The sequence below is a fragment of the Bubalus kerabau genome, chromosome 2 (assembly GCF_029407905.1).
Source record: "Bubalus kerabau isolate K-KA32 ecotype Philippines breed swamp buffalo chromosome 2, PCC_UOA_SB_1v2, whole genome shotgun sequence".
Classification (NCBI taxonomy): Eukaryota; Metazoa; Chordata; class Mammalia; order Artiodactyla; family Bovidae; genus Bubalus; species Bubalus kerabau.
In genome coordinates, this window is record NC_073625.1 from 192,527,646 (window position 1) to 192,547,391 (window position 19,746).

At 45.2% G+C, this 19,746-nt stretch overlaps 1 protein-coding gene across 5 annotated transcripts in view; it reads left to right on the plus strand.

Annotated features, from left to right (window-relative positions):
- The window catches only part of DIP2A (disco interacting protein 2 homolog A), a 113,190-nt gene that overhangs the window by 36,187 nt on the left and 57,257 nt on the right, over positions 1–19,746 (plus strand). For 3 of the 5 annotated variants that reach the window (XM_055569881.1, XM_055569884.1, XM_055569886.1), the window contains 4 exons: positions 1,385–1,522; positions 9,067–9,186; positions 10,263–10,457; positions 16,362–16,453. In XM_055569881.1, coding sequence (XP_055425856.1) covers positions 1,385–1,522; positions 9,067–9,186; positions 10,263–10,457; positions 16,362–16,453 — 545 coding nt within the window. The remainder of the gene's footprint in view (positions 1–1,384; positions 1,523–9,066; positions 9,187–10,262; positions 10,458–16,361; positions 16,454–19,746) is intronic. The other 2 variants (XM_055569882.1, XM_055569885.1) reach the window with 1 other exon arrangement.

Consider the following 19,746-nt stretch of genomic DNA (forward strand, 5'->3'; position numbering starts at 1 on the left):
GAAAGAAGATAACTGTAAAAAAAATTATAGGTAGGAAATGTTAAAAAAAAATTTATCGTTTTCAGTTTGGGGTTAGGAAAATCATGTGCATAAAACATTTGGACATAAATTAAGTACCTATATTTAAAAGCAGTACATTTAATTACAGTAGTTCATTTTGGAGTGTAGTTTGTTTATTTTTATGCAACTATTTAAAAAGTTACTTTGTAGTTGAGAATTACCATTTATACCTTTTTTCATGAATATAGTTAAAATCTCTCATTTTTGCTAGATTGGAAAAGAGGAGAGATTTCTTTTTAAACTGAAAGAATTCTGTGGTAAGCATACTTTAAAATGCTGATTTCATTAATATCTAGCTTTGTCAAAGATGTGAAAACTCTTGTCATTAAAGTTAGGTTTTTCCAAATGGTGTTTTCTGCTTTGTAAGTTTGTGTAGTAAGTTTGTGTTTTGCTTCCATATAAATTCATCTTTCTACATATTAAAAAAAATTTTAGATTGCAGACTTTCTAGGTTATGAAATGATAGATAAAAAATCAGTATCAAAACCTGTGATGGTGGGAACATTCATTTGAAGACTAAAGAGATTACAGAGCAGTATCCATTCTCGAGAGTGGACGAGTGTCACGCTAGGTCCAAACTCTTTCCTGGTAGAAGACTGAGTTGTAGCAGTGATGCTCTAGCGGCAGTCACCCAGTATCAGAACAGGTAAACATGCCACATGGTGAGAATGGAGCCCAGAATGGACATTCAGACCACGAAAGGAGTGATTTAAATACTTTTTGTATCTACCATAGTTTGTCTTTAAATGTGAGGTGAGTACATTCTGTCTTAAGAACCTGACTGCAGCCTCTTAGTAATGGGACCTGTTGAACTGACTCTAGGGATAGTTTTTAATCTGTGTAGGTTTATTCTGTGAAGATTGCCAAGGTTTGTGTCTGCATGGCATTCAACTTGCTTTTTAGGGGAGTAGAGGTAGTTTATAGAAGCCTGGCTGTTTTTTCATAATATAACAAAAAATATTATTGATTAAAAATATATTTCTGCTTCATTAAGGGAGATTTCTAAGTAAAACCTCCTTAGGCCAAATTGGGAAAGGTGTATTCCTCACGGCCATTCTGTGCTGTGGTTGGTGTTTCTGGCCTAGTTCCCTCTGAGAACTGGATGACCACGTGCACGCAGAACTGTTCAGGCCGTGTCCAGAGTTCAGAGTTCACAGCACCTAATGTCTCGGTCAGCCAGGCAGACAGAGTCAATTGGAATGCCACGTTCCTTGCTTAGAGCTCAGCTACTGAAGCTTCAATTGAATGGAGTTTGAACAGCGACTTAATGTTCATGTTCTTTTGAATTAACAGCCACTTTTATTTTGGGTTTGTGTTTCAAAAGCAGATCTGCACTCTGCCCCTCCTGATGTCACCACGGGCCTCGTGCAGCATCAGCACGCATACTGTGAGCGTCCGCAGCTGGCCTCCGTGAGAGGAGTCCCTCGGGGGTGCCGCGGGAGTGTCCTAGAGACGGCAGGTGGTAAGCATGCCTCTCTTCCTGCTTTGAGACAGCGGAGCACAGGCCTGGATCTCACTGTACCTGGTGAGCCAGCCGTCAGGTGCAGCCCTGGTGCATTTAGACTGCCCATGTGTGTATCATGTGGAGAAATGATCAGGAATAGGTCAAGTCGGGAAGGAGGAGAAGGAGGGAGGAAAGTGCCTGCACATTTAAGTTGCTGCACAAGGTTTGGATCTGTGGTACTGTGGGAAGAGGAGAAGCTGCAGAAGTTTCTCTAGGTGGACCCAGGACTGCAAGTGCAGCCAGCCGCAGCAGCCCCGGTCAGTCGTGCTTTCTCACGTGCAGGCCAAGAGATGTCAGCGTGAGTCTCCCGCGCTTGTACCGTTTCCTTTTGAAACAGTTTCCAGTGTCTTTTATCAAAATCACATCAAGTTTTTCTTCCAATGTGCCAAATTTGAGTTGCAGAACAATCCAGCAGTTCTTAGATCTGAGACCTTAATGTGTTTCTAGGCTCCTGAGCAGTTGGTCTGATTTTGTTGGTGTCATTCAGTTCCTTATTCAGATACAAGAGGAGAAACGGAGTCAACATGAAGCAGTCTTCCTGTTGGTTATGTAGATTAAAAAAAAAATTAACTTGTTATTCATTATATTTAAAAATTGTTGAGAACTTAGTTGAGGTGTAAATGACATCATCTACTGTGTGTATTAAAGTGTATAATTTTATAAGCTTTTTAAAAAATTTTGTTTATTTGACTGCACCAGGTCTTAAATTGCATCACGTGAAATCTGCAGTCTTTGTTGGCATGTGAACTCTTAGTTGTAGCATGCGGAATCTGGTTCCCTGACAGGGACTGAACCTGTGTTCGCTGCATTGGAGCGTGGAATCGTAGCCACTGGACCACCAGGGAAGGCTTGACAGTTTTATAAGCTTGAAGATATATGTACATTTATACTGTAGCCACTATACCTGGAGCTCCTGGAAACTTACTTCCTTGTGCACTTTTGTAACAGCTGCTTGCTGCCCTTTTTGGCATCCCTTCAGGCAACCACTGATTTACTTCCTAACACTGTGTAAAGTAGTTAGCATTTTCTAGGATTTTATATGAATAGAATCACTCAGCATTTACTTTTTATTGTCTGGCTTCTGCCACGCTGCACAATTATTTTGAAATTCATCCATGTTCTTGCATGTATCGTAGGTCATCCCTTTTCTTGGGAGATGAAATATCCCTGCATTTCATCTTATCAGTTCAGTTCAGTCACTCAGTCGTGTCTGACTCTTTGGGACTCCATGGACTGCAGCATGACAGGCTTCCCTGTCCATCCCACCTCCTGGAGCTTGCTCAAATTCATGTCCATCGAGTCAGTGATGCCATCCAACCATCCCATCCTCTGTGGTCCCTTTCTCCTCCTGCCTTCAGTCTTGCCAAGCATCAGGGTCTTTTCCAATAAGTCAGCTCTTCACGTCAGCTGGCCAAAGTGTTGGAGCTTCAACTTGAGCATCAGTCCTTCCAATGAATATTCAGGACTGATTTCCTTTAGGATTGACTGGTTTGATCTCCTTGCAGTCCAAGGGACTCTTCAAGAGTCTTCTCCAACACCACAGTTCAAAAGCATCAGTTCTTCCGTGCTCAACTTTTGTTGTGGACCGACTCTCACATCCTATAGATTTGAGATTTCATCCTATAGATGTACCATAGTTTATCTTTTTACCTACTGATGGGTATTTTGGGTGTTTCCATTTTTTGGCTGTTAGAAATAAAGCCACTGTGACTGTTCCTTTAGAAGTGTTTGTGTGGACATACATGTTCATTTCTTTTAGGTCAGTATCTATGAGTAGAATAGCTGGATCATACAGTAGGTTTGAAAGAAAGAAAGTAAAATTGCTCAGTCGTGTCCAGCTCTTTGTGATTCCATGGACTGTAGCCTACCAGGCTCCTCAGTCCATGGAATTTTCCAGGCAAGAGTACTGGAGTGGGTTGCCATTTCCTTCTCCAGGGGATCTTCCCAACTGAGGGATTGAACCCGGGTCTCCTGCACTGCAGGTAGACACTTTACCATCTGAGCCACCAGGGAACATTTTAGTTTTTAAAGGAATTGCCAAACTGGGTCTACCCTCGTTGCCCAGTGGTTAAGAATCTGCCTTGCAGTGCAGGGGACATGGGTTCAGTCCCTGGTCAGGGAACTCAGATCCCACATGCTGCAACTACTGAGCCCCAGCACACTGCAGCCACAACTACTGAGCCCCAGCACTGCAGCCACAGCTACTGAGCCCCAGCACTGCAGCCACAGCTACTGAGCCCCAGCACTGCAGCCACAGCTACTGAGCCCCAGCACTGCAGCCACAACTACTGAGCCCCAGCACTGCGGCCACAACTACTGAGCCCCAGCACTGCGGCCACAACTACTGAGCCCCAGCACTGCGGCCACAACTACTGAGCCCCAGCACTGCAGCCACAGCTAGAGAAACGTGCACTGCAGTAAAAGATCCGCATGGTGCAACTAAGGCCCCACACAGCCAAATAAATAAATATAAATAAATATTTTTAAAAAAGTAAACTGCCAAACTTAATTCCCAGTGGTTGTACCATTTCACCTCCCAGGTATTAGTGATGAGAGTCCCAGTCCCCACATCCTTGCCAGGAGTTGGTGTTGGTTTATATGTTGACCGTCCTTGTAGTTGTGCAGAGGAGTCTCCTTCTAGTTTTACTTTGCATCTCCCTAGTGACTGATGCTGTTTAGCATCTTTTCATGTGCTTATTTCCCATTTTATATCTTTTTACAAGGGTCTGTTCAAATCTTTTGCTTGTTTTTTAAAATGTGTTTGTTTTCTTAAGTTTTCAGAGTTCTTTATATAGTCTGGATATAAGTTCTCTATCAGGTTTATAAATTTTTTTTTCTCCCAGTCTGTGGCTTGTGTTTTCATCCTCTGATAGTGAGAGGAGAAGTCTTTCATTTTGATGAAGTCCAGTTTACCATTTTTTTCTTCCATGGATTCTATTTTTGTGTCATATCTAGTAGATACTTTCCTGATCCAAGATCTAACGGTTTTCTCCTATATTTTCTCCTAGAATTTTGTAGTTTTAAGTTTTATGTTTAGGTACATGATCCATTTTGAGTTAAATTTAGTATCAATGAAAGATATAATCTAAGTTTACTTTTCTGTGTATGGATGTCCAGTTGTTCCAGGATCATGTAATACCCACTCCAGTTTCTTTGGCATCTTTAATGAAGATGGACCGCATATGGTGGACCACATATGAGAGGGGTCTACTTTGGGGATCTGTATGCTGTTCCAATGCTTTTTCTGTCTTTATACCAGTACCACACTGTCATGATTTTATATATGTGGGTTTTTAATATGTGGTTTTATAATAAACCTTAAAATTGTGGACTGTAGTTTGCCCTCAGCTCTTCATTTTAAAAATTGCCTTACCTATTCTAGCTCCTTTGCATCTTAATGTATAGTTTAAAATCCACTTGTTAATTTCTACCAAAATTCCTGCTGGGTTTTGATTGGTATTTCATTGACTCTAGATCAGTTTGGAGAGAATTGGCCTCTTAACAGTGTTGTACATTTCAATTGATAAATATGGTATATCTCTCCATTTACTTAGCACTTAAAAATTTTTTTTCAGCACTGTGTTTGTAGCCTTCAGTGTACAGGTATCGCACATATTTTGTTAAAATTATCTCAAAATATGTTATATTTTTAGATGCTATTACAAGTGATATTTAAATTTTTTCCCAGTTGTTTATTGCTAATCTTTAGGAACATAGTTGATTCTTATATATTGACCTTACATTAATTCTAGTAGCCTTTTTGGTAGATTCTGTAAGATTTCCAAGTGCATGACCATGTTGTCTATGAATAAAATTTTACTTTTCTTTCCAAATTGTCCACTCTAGGAACATTTAGTTTCTTGGCTTTGTCTCAGTGTCTAGGACTTCCATTAATGTTAGTTAGAAATGTTCAGAATGGACACAACTTACCTGTTTCCCATCTAAGGGGGAAAGCATCCACTTTTTCAATTTTTAATTGTGATGTTAACCATGGATTTTTTAAAATAGTTGCTCTTCATCAGGTTGGGGGCGTTCCTTTTTTCCCTTCAGTTTCCTGAAAAGTTTTTATCATGATACTTGTTAAATGATTTTTAAAATCTGTTAAGCTCATCATATGGTTTTTCTTTCCTAGTTTGTTAATATAGTACATTTCATTGACTGACTTTTGAAGATTAAGCCAAAGGAGGTATGTTCTCAAGATAAACCCCACTTGGTTGTGGTGTCCTCCTCTCTGATGTATATTGTGGATTTGCTTTACTAGTATCTTTTTTAGCATTTGTGTCTGTATTTGAGATACATACTGGTCTGATACTTTTGTCTGGTTTGGTATCAGGATAGTACTCATCTCAGGATGAAGTGAGAAGCGTTCCTTCCTCTTCTGTTTTCTAATCAGAGGAAACAGCCTTTCTACCTCGAGTCAGTTCTGTGTCTTTGGTGGAGTCGTCCATCCCGTCTCTGCCCTCCAGGCCCCCTGTCGTCCTTGTGTGTGCGGGACCCGTGGTGCTGGCTCACCATGTTAGTTGCTAGGGTGTCCTTTCTTCGTCTTAATCATCCTAGCTAGTGAGCTAATTGAACTTTGTCTTTCAAAGAACCAGTTTTAATTTGACAGTTTTTCTCTATTGTTCATCTTTTCTCTATTATGTTTATTTCTGCTCACCTATGTTACTTCTCTCCTTCTACTTACTCTGTGTTTCCTTTGCTCTTTTTTTTTTCAGCTTCATTTTTTAAATCCAGAATGTATTCATTGGGATGTTTTTCTGTTCATCTTGATTCAAGGTGCTTTTGGGGCTGCCACACCTGCCTTCCCAAATCGTCTGTGCTGCTTTTGTAATGATGGAGATGGTGCCACAGCCCCTTAAAGAAGTTTCCAGCTCCTAGTATAGGAAAATAAGCAGAACACACAGACAATTCACAAAAAGAGATATAAAAATAGCTCTTACACATGATGTTCATTCTTTTTCATTACTAGAGAAATCCACATTGTTGGTGGGAATGCAAACTAGGTCAGCCTTTCTGAGGGAGCAGCTGTTAAAAATCTGTGTCTGTGCTTCCATTTGGATCAGCAGCACAGCATGGGCATTTACGCCGAGTGCACACCTCCAGAAATCAGGAAGTGTGTACATGCGAGCTTACTTACTGCTGTGCTGTCTGTACTTGCAAAACATTGGGAACTACCTGCCGTCTAGGCCTCTCAAATTGTGGGCTAAACCAGGAACAGTCACATGGTGGAGGACTGTGCAGCTCTCAGGAATAGTGGGAACTGCCTGCCGTCCAGGCCTCTCAAATTGTGAGATAAACCGGGAACAGTCACATGGTGGAGGACTGGGCAACTCTCGGGAATAATGGGAACTGCCTGCCGTCCAGGCCTCTCAAATTGTGGGATAAACTGGGTACATTCACACGGTGGAGGGCTGTGCAGCTGTCAGGAATAGAGAGAAGCTCTTTATGACCTGGAATGAGGGTGTTTTCCAGGAGATGTTTTGTGAAAAGGCAAAGAGGAAAGGAACGTTCGTAGTTTACCACCTCCCTTGTGAGAAGCAGGAGAACAACCAACAGGAGGGAGGAGCCAGAAAGCAGGGGCTGGTCCTGCAGAGGACGGGATGGGTGGCCAGGAATTCAGGGCAGAGTGACAGTTGTTTGAGTTTATCTTTTTATATAGTTGTGATTTTTAGACATATGTTCTGCACATTTAAAGCAGAGACTAAAAGATGAGAAGAAGGGGGGAATCCCAAAACTGAAAAGAATTGTAAATAAATAAATCTGATTGTATTCCCAAGAACTGCATAGCCACCCTTGAGGGGTGGGGAAGGGAGCTGTCCATGGGGGACACAGTGCCCTCGGTCCTGGGAAAAGCTCACCAACCTGAACTCTCGTGTGTAGCTGTTCCTGTGTTGGTTTGGGTAGGACTCAGGGAATTAAGTCACATCTGTGATGGTGTAGAACTGTGGCATTGCTGTTGGGAGCCAGGCTCCTGCTATGGAGAAGCGGTGTCTGACAAGGAGCTGAGCACCGGGGTGCTGTGTGCCCCCAGGATTCTAAGACAGGGACCTGTGTGTGTTGTGCTGCCTGTGTGCATTGTGTATGGGGTGTGTGCATATCCATGAGTATGCACGCATGTGCATGTACACGGGCTTTTTAGCTCTGTGTGTAGAGGAAGCAAAGACTGCAATAGCAGGGAGCATATCTCGCCACTGTCTTGGTCTTCAGTAGCTTTCTTAGGAGAGCCGGTGAGGAAGGGAGGAAGTCAGGTGGCAGCTGTTCGTGTCAGTGGGCCGCTTAAGGTGGGATGTAATTGATGAACCATTGCGATAAAGCTTGCATCTTACGGAGTGGTGGTGGCTGTTACACGAAGGGAGAGAGCTGGATGGGGTCAGGGTATATGTGAGGTCTTGAAGGGTCTCCTCTCACAGTGCTTGTTAGTTGCACTAGAAAAAAACAGTGACAACAGTGAAGTGCTGGACAGCAGTGTGTCCAGAACCTCAAAAGAGCAGTGGGGGTCCTATGCGCCTGGATGTGATTCTCAGGTGCTGTGCAGCCGGCACTGCAATATCTGAATTGAATCCTGAGAAAACCTCAGACAAATGCAGAATGAGGCATATTCTACTTAATAAAGGAAGGAGTCAGACTCTTTCAAAATGCTGGTATCATAAAGGGGCCTGCAGAGGCCAAGCCAGTGAATGCAGGTTTCAATTGTTGACCTAGCCGAGGAGAAGGGAGGTGCCATTGCCTCATGGTGCACAGGGGTGGCTGGTTCCAGGCCTTTCTCTCGCCTCTTCTACCAGTGCACCCACTCATGTCCCCTGCGCCTTTTCCTCTGAGGACTTGTCACTGTGGTGGGTGCCCTTTTTTGCTGGCACATATACATATTTTTGCTTCTTTCCATGCAGCAGACTGTGAGGTGTTTGAGGGCAGACTTACCTGTTGGCTAACTTTACATCCCCCAGGACAGAATTTCTTAATAATTAATGAGGACACCAAAGAGCTTTTAGCTTATGTGGGTTATCTCTGGATATTTACCATATTAGAAATGAAAGATTTGTTAAAATTAACTCAATGAAAAATAGCGATACTGAACTCATTACATCTTAGCATGAACAGCACACGGTCACAGGAGCAGCTCCCGTGCAGTGAGATGCTGTGAAAGAGCAGGCTTGTTTGCAGGTGTGAGAGCAGCGTCTGCATGATTCCCATCTGTTGGGCGCCCACACCATGCAGCCTCTGGAAAACTCCACTGTGCACGTGTGAGAGGAGCACGAATGGCATCTCACGTGACCTCACGAAGCCCCTGAAAGGGCCTCGGGCACTCCTAAGGGTCCCTGGGCCACTCTGAAAACCACTGGCTTACAAAAAGTTCTGGTTCCTGGAAGGCGTCAGTAAATGTCAGATGAACTGATAAATTCCAGGCTGGACATTTGATGGGCCATCAAAGCTTGGTTAGATTCACGAGTTCTGACATGCTCATGTGGTTGACCTCTGGCCTCAGTGCTCTCTTCCTGTGACAGGTGTCCCCGTGAACAGCAGAGTGTCCTCCAAGATCCAGCAGCTTCTGAACACCCTGAAGAGGCCAAAGCGTCCTCCCCTGAAGGAGTTCTTCGTGGATGATTTCGAGGAGCTGTTGGAAGGTGAGCGTCCAATGCCAGTCCTCCAGTTTGTGTGAGCAGGGTGACTGCCAGGTGTGATGACATGGTTATCGCCGTGGCAGAAGATGTAGAAAAGCGCAGTCTGTGTCCAGGCTCTGGTCATGTGTATGGAGTGACCTCCCCATCACACATGACCCCGGGCACTGTGCGCACCAGTCGTAGTTAAGAGATGGCGTCTCTGTGCCTTGCCTAGTGGTAGGACTCTATAAGAGTACATCTAAGACTTCATTTTACTTCCGTGATTTAAGTTTCTATTTAAACTTTAAGTCTGAACTACTTGTCTTCCCTTGGTTTTAAAGCATTGTGTTTTCATCAAAGTTTGGACTCTTTTTTAGAATTTCTGTCTCTCATTTATGAATTTTATGTATATATATATATATATTTAGGAAAGAAGAGCATAGACTTACTAAGAAGTATAAATCTGTAGGAAACGAGAAGTCAAGCCCCGTATTAGACACCAGGGTGTGACGTGTTGTCATGGCCTCGGGGCACCTGGCCCTCCAGCCCTTGATTTCGGCACCACTGCTGTGCGGTTGCCCCTTAGGCCAGCTCTGGTGTCTCCCCTACCTGGGGGTTAGCGTGGCTGTCAGGGCTTGTCTGTGTAATCACATCACGCCTTTCAGATTCAGAGTTCAATGCCATGAATGCTTTTTAGGAAGTCTTTCTTACATTTGGGCAAATCTTGGTTACATATCCACTAAAAATATAATAGATTTTACTTTATTATTTTTCTTCCAACATGGTTTGAGCCCAAACTCAAGTGGTTATTCTGTTCTCATCCTTTATAAGTGGGGACACCTGCTTCTCAGGTGTCTTCAGGTAAAAGCCTGGGGTCCTTGTGACTCTCTGGTTACAGTCACAGGACTCATCCTGATTTCTTCCATCCTTGGTCAGCTGGTCTGTGACTATTGTAACGATAAGGAAATCTAGAGAAATGATGGTTGCTTTTTTAGAGTTGGTGCTTTTGAAGAAGAGAATGATAAAACGTGAGGCCTAACAAGCAGAGCGTGTGCCTGGTTTTAGAAATGCCGGTCTTCACATGTCCGTTTTGCTTGTAGTGCAGCAGCCAGATCCGAACCAGCCGAAGCCCGAGGGCAGCCAGATGGCGGTGCTGCGAGGGGAGCCCCTGGCCGAGGGCTCCTGGCCGCCCTCGCTGCTGGCCGCCCTGCAGCAGTGGGGTACCACACAGCCCAAAGCCCCGTGCCTGACTGCCCTGGACACCGCTGGGAAGGCCGTCTACACCCTCACCTATGGCAAGTGTCAGCAGGAGGCTGAGGGGCCACACAGAAGTGAGCTCGCGGGGCAGGGGAGAGCAGATTCCTGACGAGCTGACACAGTGGGTGGGGAAACAGCCTTGCCTCACCATCCCACCCGCTACCCTTCCCAGCAGCAGCAACCACCCCCTGTACTCCACGTCTGTGTGTGCCTTTCTGACCAGTGGAGTTCAGTTTTGTTTCATTTTGAACTTTGTAAAAATGGCATCAAGCAGTGTTTTGTTTTTTTTTTGTTTGGCATTTTTTGGTTCCATTTTCGTTTTTACGCAACACAAATCACGTACTTTGGGCTCAGTGTGTTTTCATGGAACACTTGGCCCTGAGGTACTCCTGATCCCCAGGCTGGCATCGCCCACAGCCAAGGCCAGTGCCCTGTTGACCACTGGTGGGAGCAGGTCCCACGTGCCTGGGCTGCATCATGCTTGGCGCTGTCTGAGACTCACCCATGCACTGTGTGGTCAGTTCATTCTCATCCGTGGGTGTTGTTTCATCCATCTGCTGACATCCACGCTGCACAGTCGGTGGACATCTGGGTTGTGCCCACGGCGGGGCTGCTATGTGTCGTACTATTGTGATCATTCTCTGTGGGTCTTCGGTGGATGTGTATAGGCATCTGTGCTGCTGTGGGCATGGGCTGAGCTGCCGGGCAGTTCCCACGCCCCCACCCAGTGCTGGACCATCTCCTTTCTCCTTCCTGGCTAGTGTGCATCATGGTGCCCAGTTGAGTGCTGACTGGCTTCCTGGTGCAGAGGGTGCTCTTCACGTGCTTGTGGGCTACGTGAGCCCTCCTTCTAGGAAGCACCCGGATCTTCAGCTCATTTCTCTGTCCATTTGCTGATGCTTTTTACATTTCAGTCAGGCACCTTTTCTCCAGTACATGTTTTGCAAATGAATTCTCCCACCCTCTGTACTGCCTTTTAACACTTTTCACTGTGACTTTAGATAAATGAGAGGCCTTAGCCTAATGCAGTCTAATTTACCTATCTTCCCCCTTCTCTGTGCTTTCTGTCCAGCATCGGAAGCCTTTGCTGAACCTTAGGTCACACAGGTTTTCTCCTGCCTTCTCACCTGGAGATGCCTTTTTCTTTTCACACTTAAGGCTACGATCTATTTGCAGTTTTCTTTCGTGTGGGGTGAACTTGGACTCATTTTCTCTCCTCTGAATGTAATTGATCCACGATCATTGGTGAGAAGCAGTGCTTCCCCCAGGGATGGCTTTGCAGTCCAACGGCTTTTCACTAGGTGAGAGATGTGCTTGTGGGTCTATTCTGTCTCACCGTCTGCCATCCGTCCTAGCTTCCTGAGTCACTGGAGCTGTGAGTCAGTGTCGGATGTCAGTCCGTCTGCTCTGCGATGGATTCTCAGGATTTCCTTGACTCTTCTTGGCTCTTTGCATTTCCAAGTAAACTTTAGAATCACTGCATCCATTCCAGAAAAAATCGTCCAGGATAGTGACTGACACTGTATTGAACCCATCAGTGTTGTGATTGTGGAATCCTCCAGTTCACAGCCCTGGAGTGTTCCCCTTTCAAGGTCTGCTTTAGTTTCTCTCAGTGAAGATTTATACTTTTGAGTCCAGGAATCTTGTTGGATGTATTCCTGTTGGAATGGAATGAGTAAGTTTTTTCTATGCCTTGTTGCCTGTATATAGAAAAGCAATTGCTTTTTTGAACAGTGACTTTGTATCTAGTGATCTTGCTAAAGTGATGTGTTAGTTCTTTTTGATCTCTTAGCAAGTAGTCCTGAGCATCCTGTTCACAGTCTAGTACCTAGGGGCCGTGATGTGTCATCCTGGCCTTCCTAGTGCTTCTGTCCCTGCCTCACCTTGGCTGGAGCCACCAGCGCAGCATGAGCCCTTTCCCGTCTTAGATGGACAGCACTTGGTCTTGATGCAGATGCTGACTGTAGCTTTTTGCTTGTTTTATGGTAGAAATTCTTGATCAGGTTAATAAAGTTCACTTCTATTCCTAATTTGCTAAAAGCTGTTTGACATGCATTGGCTTTTTCTGCTTCATCACGATGCTCATGTGACTTCTCTGTCCTCCTCTACTAGTTTGGTGAGTTGCTGTTGTTCTGTCCCTCTGTTGAGTCCAACTCCTTGCGACCTGATGGACTGCAGCACGCCAGGCTTCCCTGTCCTTCACCATCTCCCGGAGCTTGCTCAAACTCATGTCCATTGAGCTGGTGATGCCATCCAACCATCTCATCCTCTTGTCGCCCACTTCTCCTTCTGCCCTCAGTCTTTCCCAGCGTCAGGGTCTTTTCCAGTGAGTGGGCTGTTTGCATCAAGTGGCTAAAGTATTGGAGCTTCAGCTTCAGCATCAGTCCTTCCAATGGATATTCAAGACTGATCTCCTTTAAGATGGACTGGTTGGATCTCCTTGCTGTCGAAGAGACTCTCAAGATTCTTCTCCAGCACCACAGTTAAAAAGCATCAATTCTTTGGCACTCAGCCTTCTTTATGGTCCAACTCTCACATCCATACATGACTACTGGAAAAACCATAGCTTTAACTATATGGACCTTTGTCGGCAAAGTGATGTCTCTGCTTTTTAATATGCTATCTAGGTTTGTCATAGCTTTTCTTCCGAGGAACTAGTGTCTTTGTAATTTCGTGGCTCTAGTCCCTGTCTGCAGTGATTTGGTAGCCCAAGAAAATAAAATCTGTCACTGCTTTCCCTTTTCCCTCTTCTATTTGCCATAAAGTGATAGGACCAGATGCCATAATCTTAGTTTTTTGAATGTTGAGTTTTAGGGCAGCTTTTTCACTCTCCTCTTTCACCCTCATCAAAAGTCTCTTTAGTTCCTCTTCATTTTCTGCCATTAGAGTGGTGTCGTCTGCATGTCTGAGGTTGTTGATATTTCTCTCTTGATTTCAGCTTGTGAGTCATATACAGTCTAGATACACTCCTTTCCCAGTTTTGAACTAGTTCATTGTTCCGTGTCTGGTTCTAACTGTTGCTTCTTGACCTGCATACAAGTTTCTCAGGAGGCAGGTAAAGTGGTCTGGTATTTCTGTCTTTTTAAGAATTTTCTACAGTTTGTTGTGATCCACACAGTCAAAGGCTTTAATGTTGTCAGTGAAGCAGATGTGTTTTCTGGAATTTTCTTGCTTTTTCTATGATCTAACAGATGTTGATAAGTTCCACTGAATAATTTTCAAATGTTAAGCAGCCTGTGCATTCCTAGAATAGATCCCACTTGGCCCTAATATCTTTAAGTAAATGCCTGAGTTCTGATTGCGGATATGTTGTTTGTAGGCTTTGTACCTGTGCTCATTAAAGAGATGGGTCTGTAATTCTTTAGGAAAGGAGCTTGCTGCCCACTTGTGAGGACAGCCTTCACCTATCCAATTCAACTTTCGGGTCCAGGTTGCATGAGGGGTAAGGACAGGGCCTGTGTCCTGCTCAGCCAGGACTGCCCTTGGGAGAGGCCTGCAGGGGCTGCAAGGCCGCTGTCCACTCTCCCCTTCATGGGCCCTTCTCAAGCCTCGCTCTGCCTTGGTGCTTGCCGCAGATCCCGGCCTGAGGCCCTTGCCTCCTTGTCCTGCATCTTAAGTCTGTACCCATTACGCCCGTAAGACACCATTCACTGCTCTGCTTCTTAAGTCAGGACTCATGCTGTTTTCCTTCCTTGGCTAAATGTTCCCTCTCACCTCCCTGTGTTTCCCCCATAACCTCTCCTCTGGCTGCGGGACTTCCTGCGTCTCCCTCTTAGAAGGGGGTCAGGGTTGTTGGACTCTGCAGGCTTGGAGATGGCTTCTGAGAAGTGAGAGGCCAGGTTGCTGCCACTCTCTGGATGATGGGTTGTCTCGTCCCCCTATGGCTTTTGGCTCTGCCTTGTGTCTGTCTTGCTGTGATGCATTTAGTTGTGATGTTCTTTGGAAGCTTCTGCTGGGGGACCACACGCCTTCTTAAATCTATGGAGTGGTATCTTTCATCAGTTTCTGGAAACTTACACCCATAAGTTCTTGATATAGTGTTTCTTCCCCATTTATCTCTCCTGTCCTTCTGGGACTCTGATTACATTTATATTAATACTGTCTCTGAGTCCCGTGTGCCTTGAATAAATCTTTTTTTATGTTTTGTGTTCTTTTTTATATATACTTCAGTTTGGAGATTTTCTGTTTTCCTTTATTCAGATTCTCTAAACTGGTGTATTCTGAGTGATCCCATCCACAATCTTTGTCTTACATAGCAACTTGAGGGCTCTGAATGGTTTCTCCAAGGCTTCCACCTGCATGCACGGCCCTGGGATTCAGTACTCTTCTTGGGGCCCTGGTCTCCATGCCCCAGCAGCAGCAGTTGATGGGCATAAGACCATGAGGCACTGATGTCCTATGAGTGGCAGGACCCCAAACTCCCCAGTTTTTGCAAGAACAGCTGTGGAAGATCAGCTCCCCTCCCCAGGGGTTTTCTTGGAGTCAACTCCCCCAGCAGATGGTCTTGCATTTTATCCAGCTTTAAAATCATTTTGGATGGGAGTGCTGGTCTGCCATCACTGCCCATTCCTGCTTGGCAGTGGAGCCTCTTACTATGTGCATTAAGAGTCACCTGTATTGTTGTATATAGTTGTGGCTCATTCATTTCCGTTGAGGAATGAATACTATTTCAGAGTATATGTATCCATCATACTATTGGTGGATGTTGGGTCATTTCTGTCTTGATTGTTACAGTCAGTGCTGCCTGGTACACAAGCATGCGTTCTTGTAGAGCATGTATTAATATTAGGAGAGGAGGCGCTAGCTCGGTCTAGGATAATGACGTTTTTACCTTTGTCAGGTAATTCCAGACCTTTCGAGTTTGCACTCAGCTACCTGCTGTGTGAGTCCCTCTCCCTCCCTTTGGCAGCATTACTTTGAGCTAATCTGCTGCGAACACAGAGACAGTCATTGTGGTGCTAATCTGGTGAAGGCTGGTATGTTGCAGTCTTTTCCTGCTTTCATCCTTGAGGTTTGCTCTTTTGTTAAATGCTGTGGAGTCTTCTGCACATTTTCCCACGGGGCTCTTTGTGGCATTTTTGTGTTCTGGACGTCTGTACTTGTCAGCAGCTTGTGCTACCAGTGTCGCCGGCCACGTGCCCTGGCTGCTCACTGCACGGCTGGCCTCCTCCTCCCCTCCTGGGCTCGAGCACTGCTGTTCTCCCATCCACGTAGAGACCTGCCACCTGCTGGAGGGAGTGTGTGTATGGTGTCTGTGGACACATGGTGTGTGTGTGTGTGGTGTGTGTGTGCATGATGTATGTGTGGTGTCTATGACAGTGTGTGTATGTGTGACGTGTGTGTGGTGTGTTGTAGTGTATGTGTGTGAGGGGTCCAGATGCACCTCTCCAGCAGCCTGGCACTACCCTGTCACCTGGCATCTCCCTGACTGTTCTCTTGAGTGAAGAGCAGAAATGAAGATAGGACCCACCTCGTGAATTATTGTTGTAGAGGTGAAATGAACTGCGTGCCACTTGTGTAAGGGGATGAGTGAGACATAGTGGAATGAAAATGCATTCACCGTGATTCACAGTTGATTGAAATGAGTGAAGTGTCAATATGATCCCATTTTTAAAAATTATGCATCTTATGTGTGTGTATACACATAAGTACATAACAGAAAGAATGCTTTTTTTCAGCTGGCTTTTCTGTATTCTGAATTTTTTTATAATAAAATGTTTTATTTTTCTGTTAAGAAAAATAAATTTGTAACTTGTTTCTAAGAGAAAACTATGATGTTCATTATCGCATTGTGCAAAATAACTATCATTGGCAACTATTAATATCTGCATTTTCACAATAGAGTAATAATGGTATATAATGGAGTATTATGATTGCTACATTAAAATGATAACTATTGGTTTCTTAAATTTTACATTGTTAGTATGTTTATTTTATTTTAGGCAAACTTTGGAGTCGAAGTTTAAAACTAGCTTATACGCTACTTAATAAACTGACTAATAAGAACGAACCACTGCTTAAACCTGGAGACAGAGTAAGTAACACAATGAACCTTTGTTGGAGGGAGTGAGTGAGAGCGGAGGCCAAAAATCCGTTCTGACGGCAGCAGTGCTCTGCCGGTTGTTTTGACTCCCAGCATGAACACAAAGGCTGTAAGTCAGCAGTGAAAAGTACTGAACGCTGAGAAAGTTTGTGTTGATGTAGATAAAATGATGCTTCCTTTTTTTCTCACTCATTGCACAGTCTCTGATTCTTCAACTTCTTTTCTCTTCTGCTTCATATATGTTGGTTTTAATGAAAATATTAATGTCAGGTATTAATGTTACATTTCCAAAGCTCATATTTTGTGAGGAATCACTGATGTTACTTTGAAATTTTGGATGTTTTGTATTCATCTCCTTCCCTGTTCCATGTGGCCAGGAAGCCCCCTCTCTCCCACTGGCCAGAACGGAACACAGAGGAGGCTGTTGAGCTGCACGCCCCCCAGCGCAGTTCCTCATCCTGCACTGCCCAGCATGGTCGGCAGTGACTACACGGGCTGTTCAAATTAACCCAAGAGTTGCGCGAATCCTGTTTCCAGGGATCCATCACTGATTGTGACTGACAGCTAGCATATTTGATAGAGAAGGAATGTTGAGAAGGAACGTTTCTGCCATTGTGGGAAGTTCTGCCTACAGCACTGCTCTTGGCAGACTGAGCCAGACATGAGGAGGCCAGGCAGGGAGTTCAGAATGGTGAAAACCAGCCTGCTCAGCAGGGACATCCCCTGTGAGGAGGGGCGCCTGAGGTCAACGCACCCAGCAGAGGAGCTGTGAGTAGACAGGGTGATGCTGAGTTTCAGGCAGCTCTCCAGGTGCCTCAGTCTTTAATGTAAATCAGCAGCCAAGGATATGTAAGGACAGAAACTTGCGTGTGAAAGAGAAGAACCAAAGGTCCAAGAAATGGGCAGAAAAATTAAAGGGGAGGTGGGGGAGAAAGGTCACAAGAAACTGTGGGAAATTCAAGAGACGGGACACCAGACCACCTGCCCTGCCTCCTGAGAAACCTGCATGCAGGGCAGGAAGCAGCAGTGAAAACCAGACCCGGAACAATGACTGGGTCCAAATCGGGAAAGGGGTACGTCAAGGCTGTGTATTGTCACCCTGCTTATTTAACTTATATGCAGAGTACATCATGCGAAATGTCAGGCTGGATGAAGCACAAGCTGGAATTGAGATTGCTGGGAGAAATATCAATATCCTCAGATACACAGATGACACCACCCTTATGGCAGAAAGTGATGAAAAACTAAAGAGCATCTTGATGAAAGTGAAAGAGGAGAGTGAAAAAGTTGGCTTAAAGCTCAACATTCAGAAAACTAAGATCATGGCATCCAGTCCCATCACTTCATGGCAAATAGATGGGGAAACAATGGAAAACAGTGAGACTTTATTTTTCTGGGCTCCAAAATCACTGCAGATGGTGACTGCAGCCATGAAATTAAAAGATGCTTGCTCCTTGAAATAAAAGCTACAACCAACCTAGACAGCATATTAAAAAGCAGAGGCATTACTTTGCCAACAAAGGTCCATCTAATCAAAGCTGTGATTTTTCCAGTAGTCATGTATGGATGTGAGAGTTGGACCATAAAGAAAGCTGAGCACTGAAGAACTGATGCTTTCAAACCTGTGGTGTTAGAGAAGACTCTTGAGAGTCCCTTGGACTGCAAAATCAAACCAGTCAATCCGAAAGGAAATCAGTCCTGAATGTTCATTGGAAGGACTGATGCTGATGCTCCAATACTTTGGCCACCTGATGCAAAGAACTGACTCAATGGAAAAGACCCTGATGCTGGGCAAGATTGAAGGCAGGAGGAGAAGGGGATGACAGGGGATGACAGAGGATGAGAGGTTGGATGGCATCACCAATTTGATGGACATGAGTCTGAGCAGGCTCCGGGAGTTGGTGATGGACAGGGAAGCCTCGTGTGCTGCAGTCCATGGGGTCACAAAGAGTCAGATACGACTGAGCGACTGAACTGAACTGGGGGAGAAAGGGAGGGAGGAAGAGGAAACAAACCAGCTTGGAGGAAAGATAGACCCCAAAAATAAGTTTTTAAAAATATTAGCGTTAACATCCCTGGAGATCTGATATGAGGATTTAGCTCCGTAAATCAAGGAAAAGATACTAATAGGGGAGACTGAGAGATGGAAAGTAGGAAGAACAGTCCAGGTTAGACTTGATCATGAAGGCTGCCCTCTATGACAACTTCTAGAGGAGAGAGGGAAATATTGCATCGTAATAGTGATGCCAGACCATTTCCAGAGCTGGAGTCAAGGACCTGTGGGGGTTCAGGGGCCCACACCGAGGCACCTACCCAAGTACTGGAAGGTGGATTCAGCTTTCAGGGAGAGTGGGCTGTCTGGAGAGGCCCAAAAGCCCCAGGGCTGGGCTTCTTGGTGTGATACTGGAGGACACGGAGCAGTATTTTCAAACTTCAGGTCTGTTCCTGGGCAGTCAACAACGATGAGGATGGGGCACTGTTTTCAGACAGGCAGCACTCAGTCAGTCAGAGAGGTGAGGACGGGCAGTGTTTTCAGACAGGCAGCACTCAGACAGACAGAGGTAAGGATGGGGGACTGTTTTCAGACAGGCAGCACTCAGGCAGACAGAGTTGAGGACGGGGCACTGTTTTCAGACACATAGGCCTCAGACAGTCACAGAGGTGAGGACGGGCACTGTTTTCACACAGGCAGCTCTCCGATAGTCTCAGAGGTGAGGACGGGGCAGTGTTTTCAGACAGGCAGCTCTCAGACAGTCACAGAGGTGAGGACGGGCACTGTTTTCAGACAGGCGGCACTCAGACAGTCTCAGAGGTGACGACGGGCACTGTTTTCAGACACGTAGGCCTCAGACAGTCACAGAGGTGAGGACGGGGCCCTGTTTTCAGACAGGCAGCACTCAGACAGTTGGCTCCGATGCACTGTCTCGGGAAGTTAACAGAGGAAGTACTTCAGCATACGAGTGACTGGTCAGACAGGAGAACTACCAGGATGACCTCAAGCTGCAGACCAAGAAGCAGCCCAAGCGAGATCAGGAGGATGACGCCCCAGGTGGGCTGACTGGTCAGCAGCTCATGAAACCGTGAGCTTACCTGCCTGGCTAGTTATTTGGAAATACTACTGACTAGGTCTGACAACCCAGTGGAGCATTTCTGAGAAAGCTGGCCGGTGCACACAGGGAATGAAGCTGGTGAAAAAGGCAGTGACTGTCCCACCAGAAGACAGGGCGGGGCTTGGCTGTAGAAGTGTGAGCAGTACCAGACGATACCTTGTGTACCTGATGCTT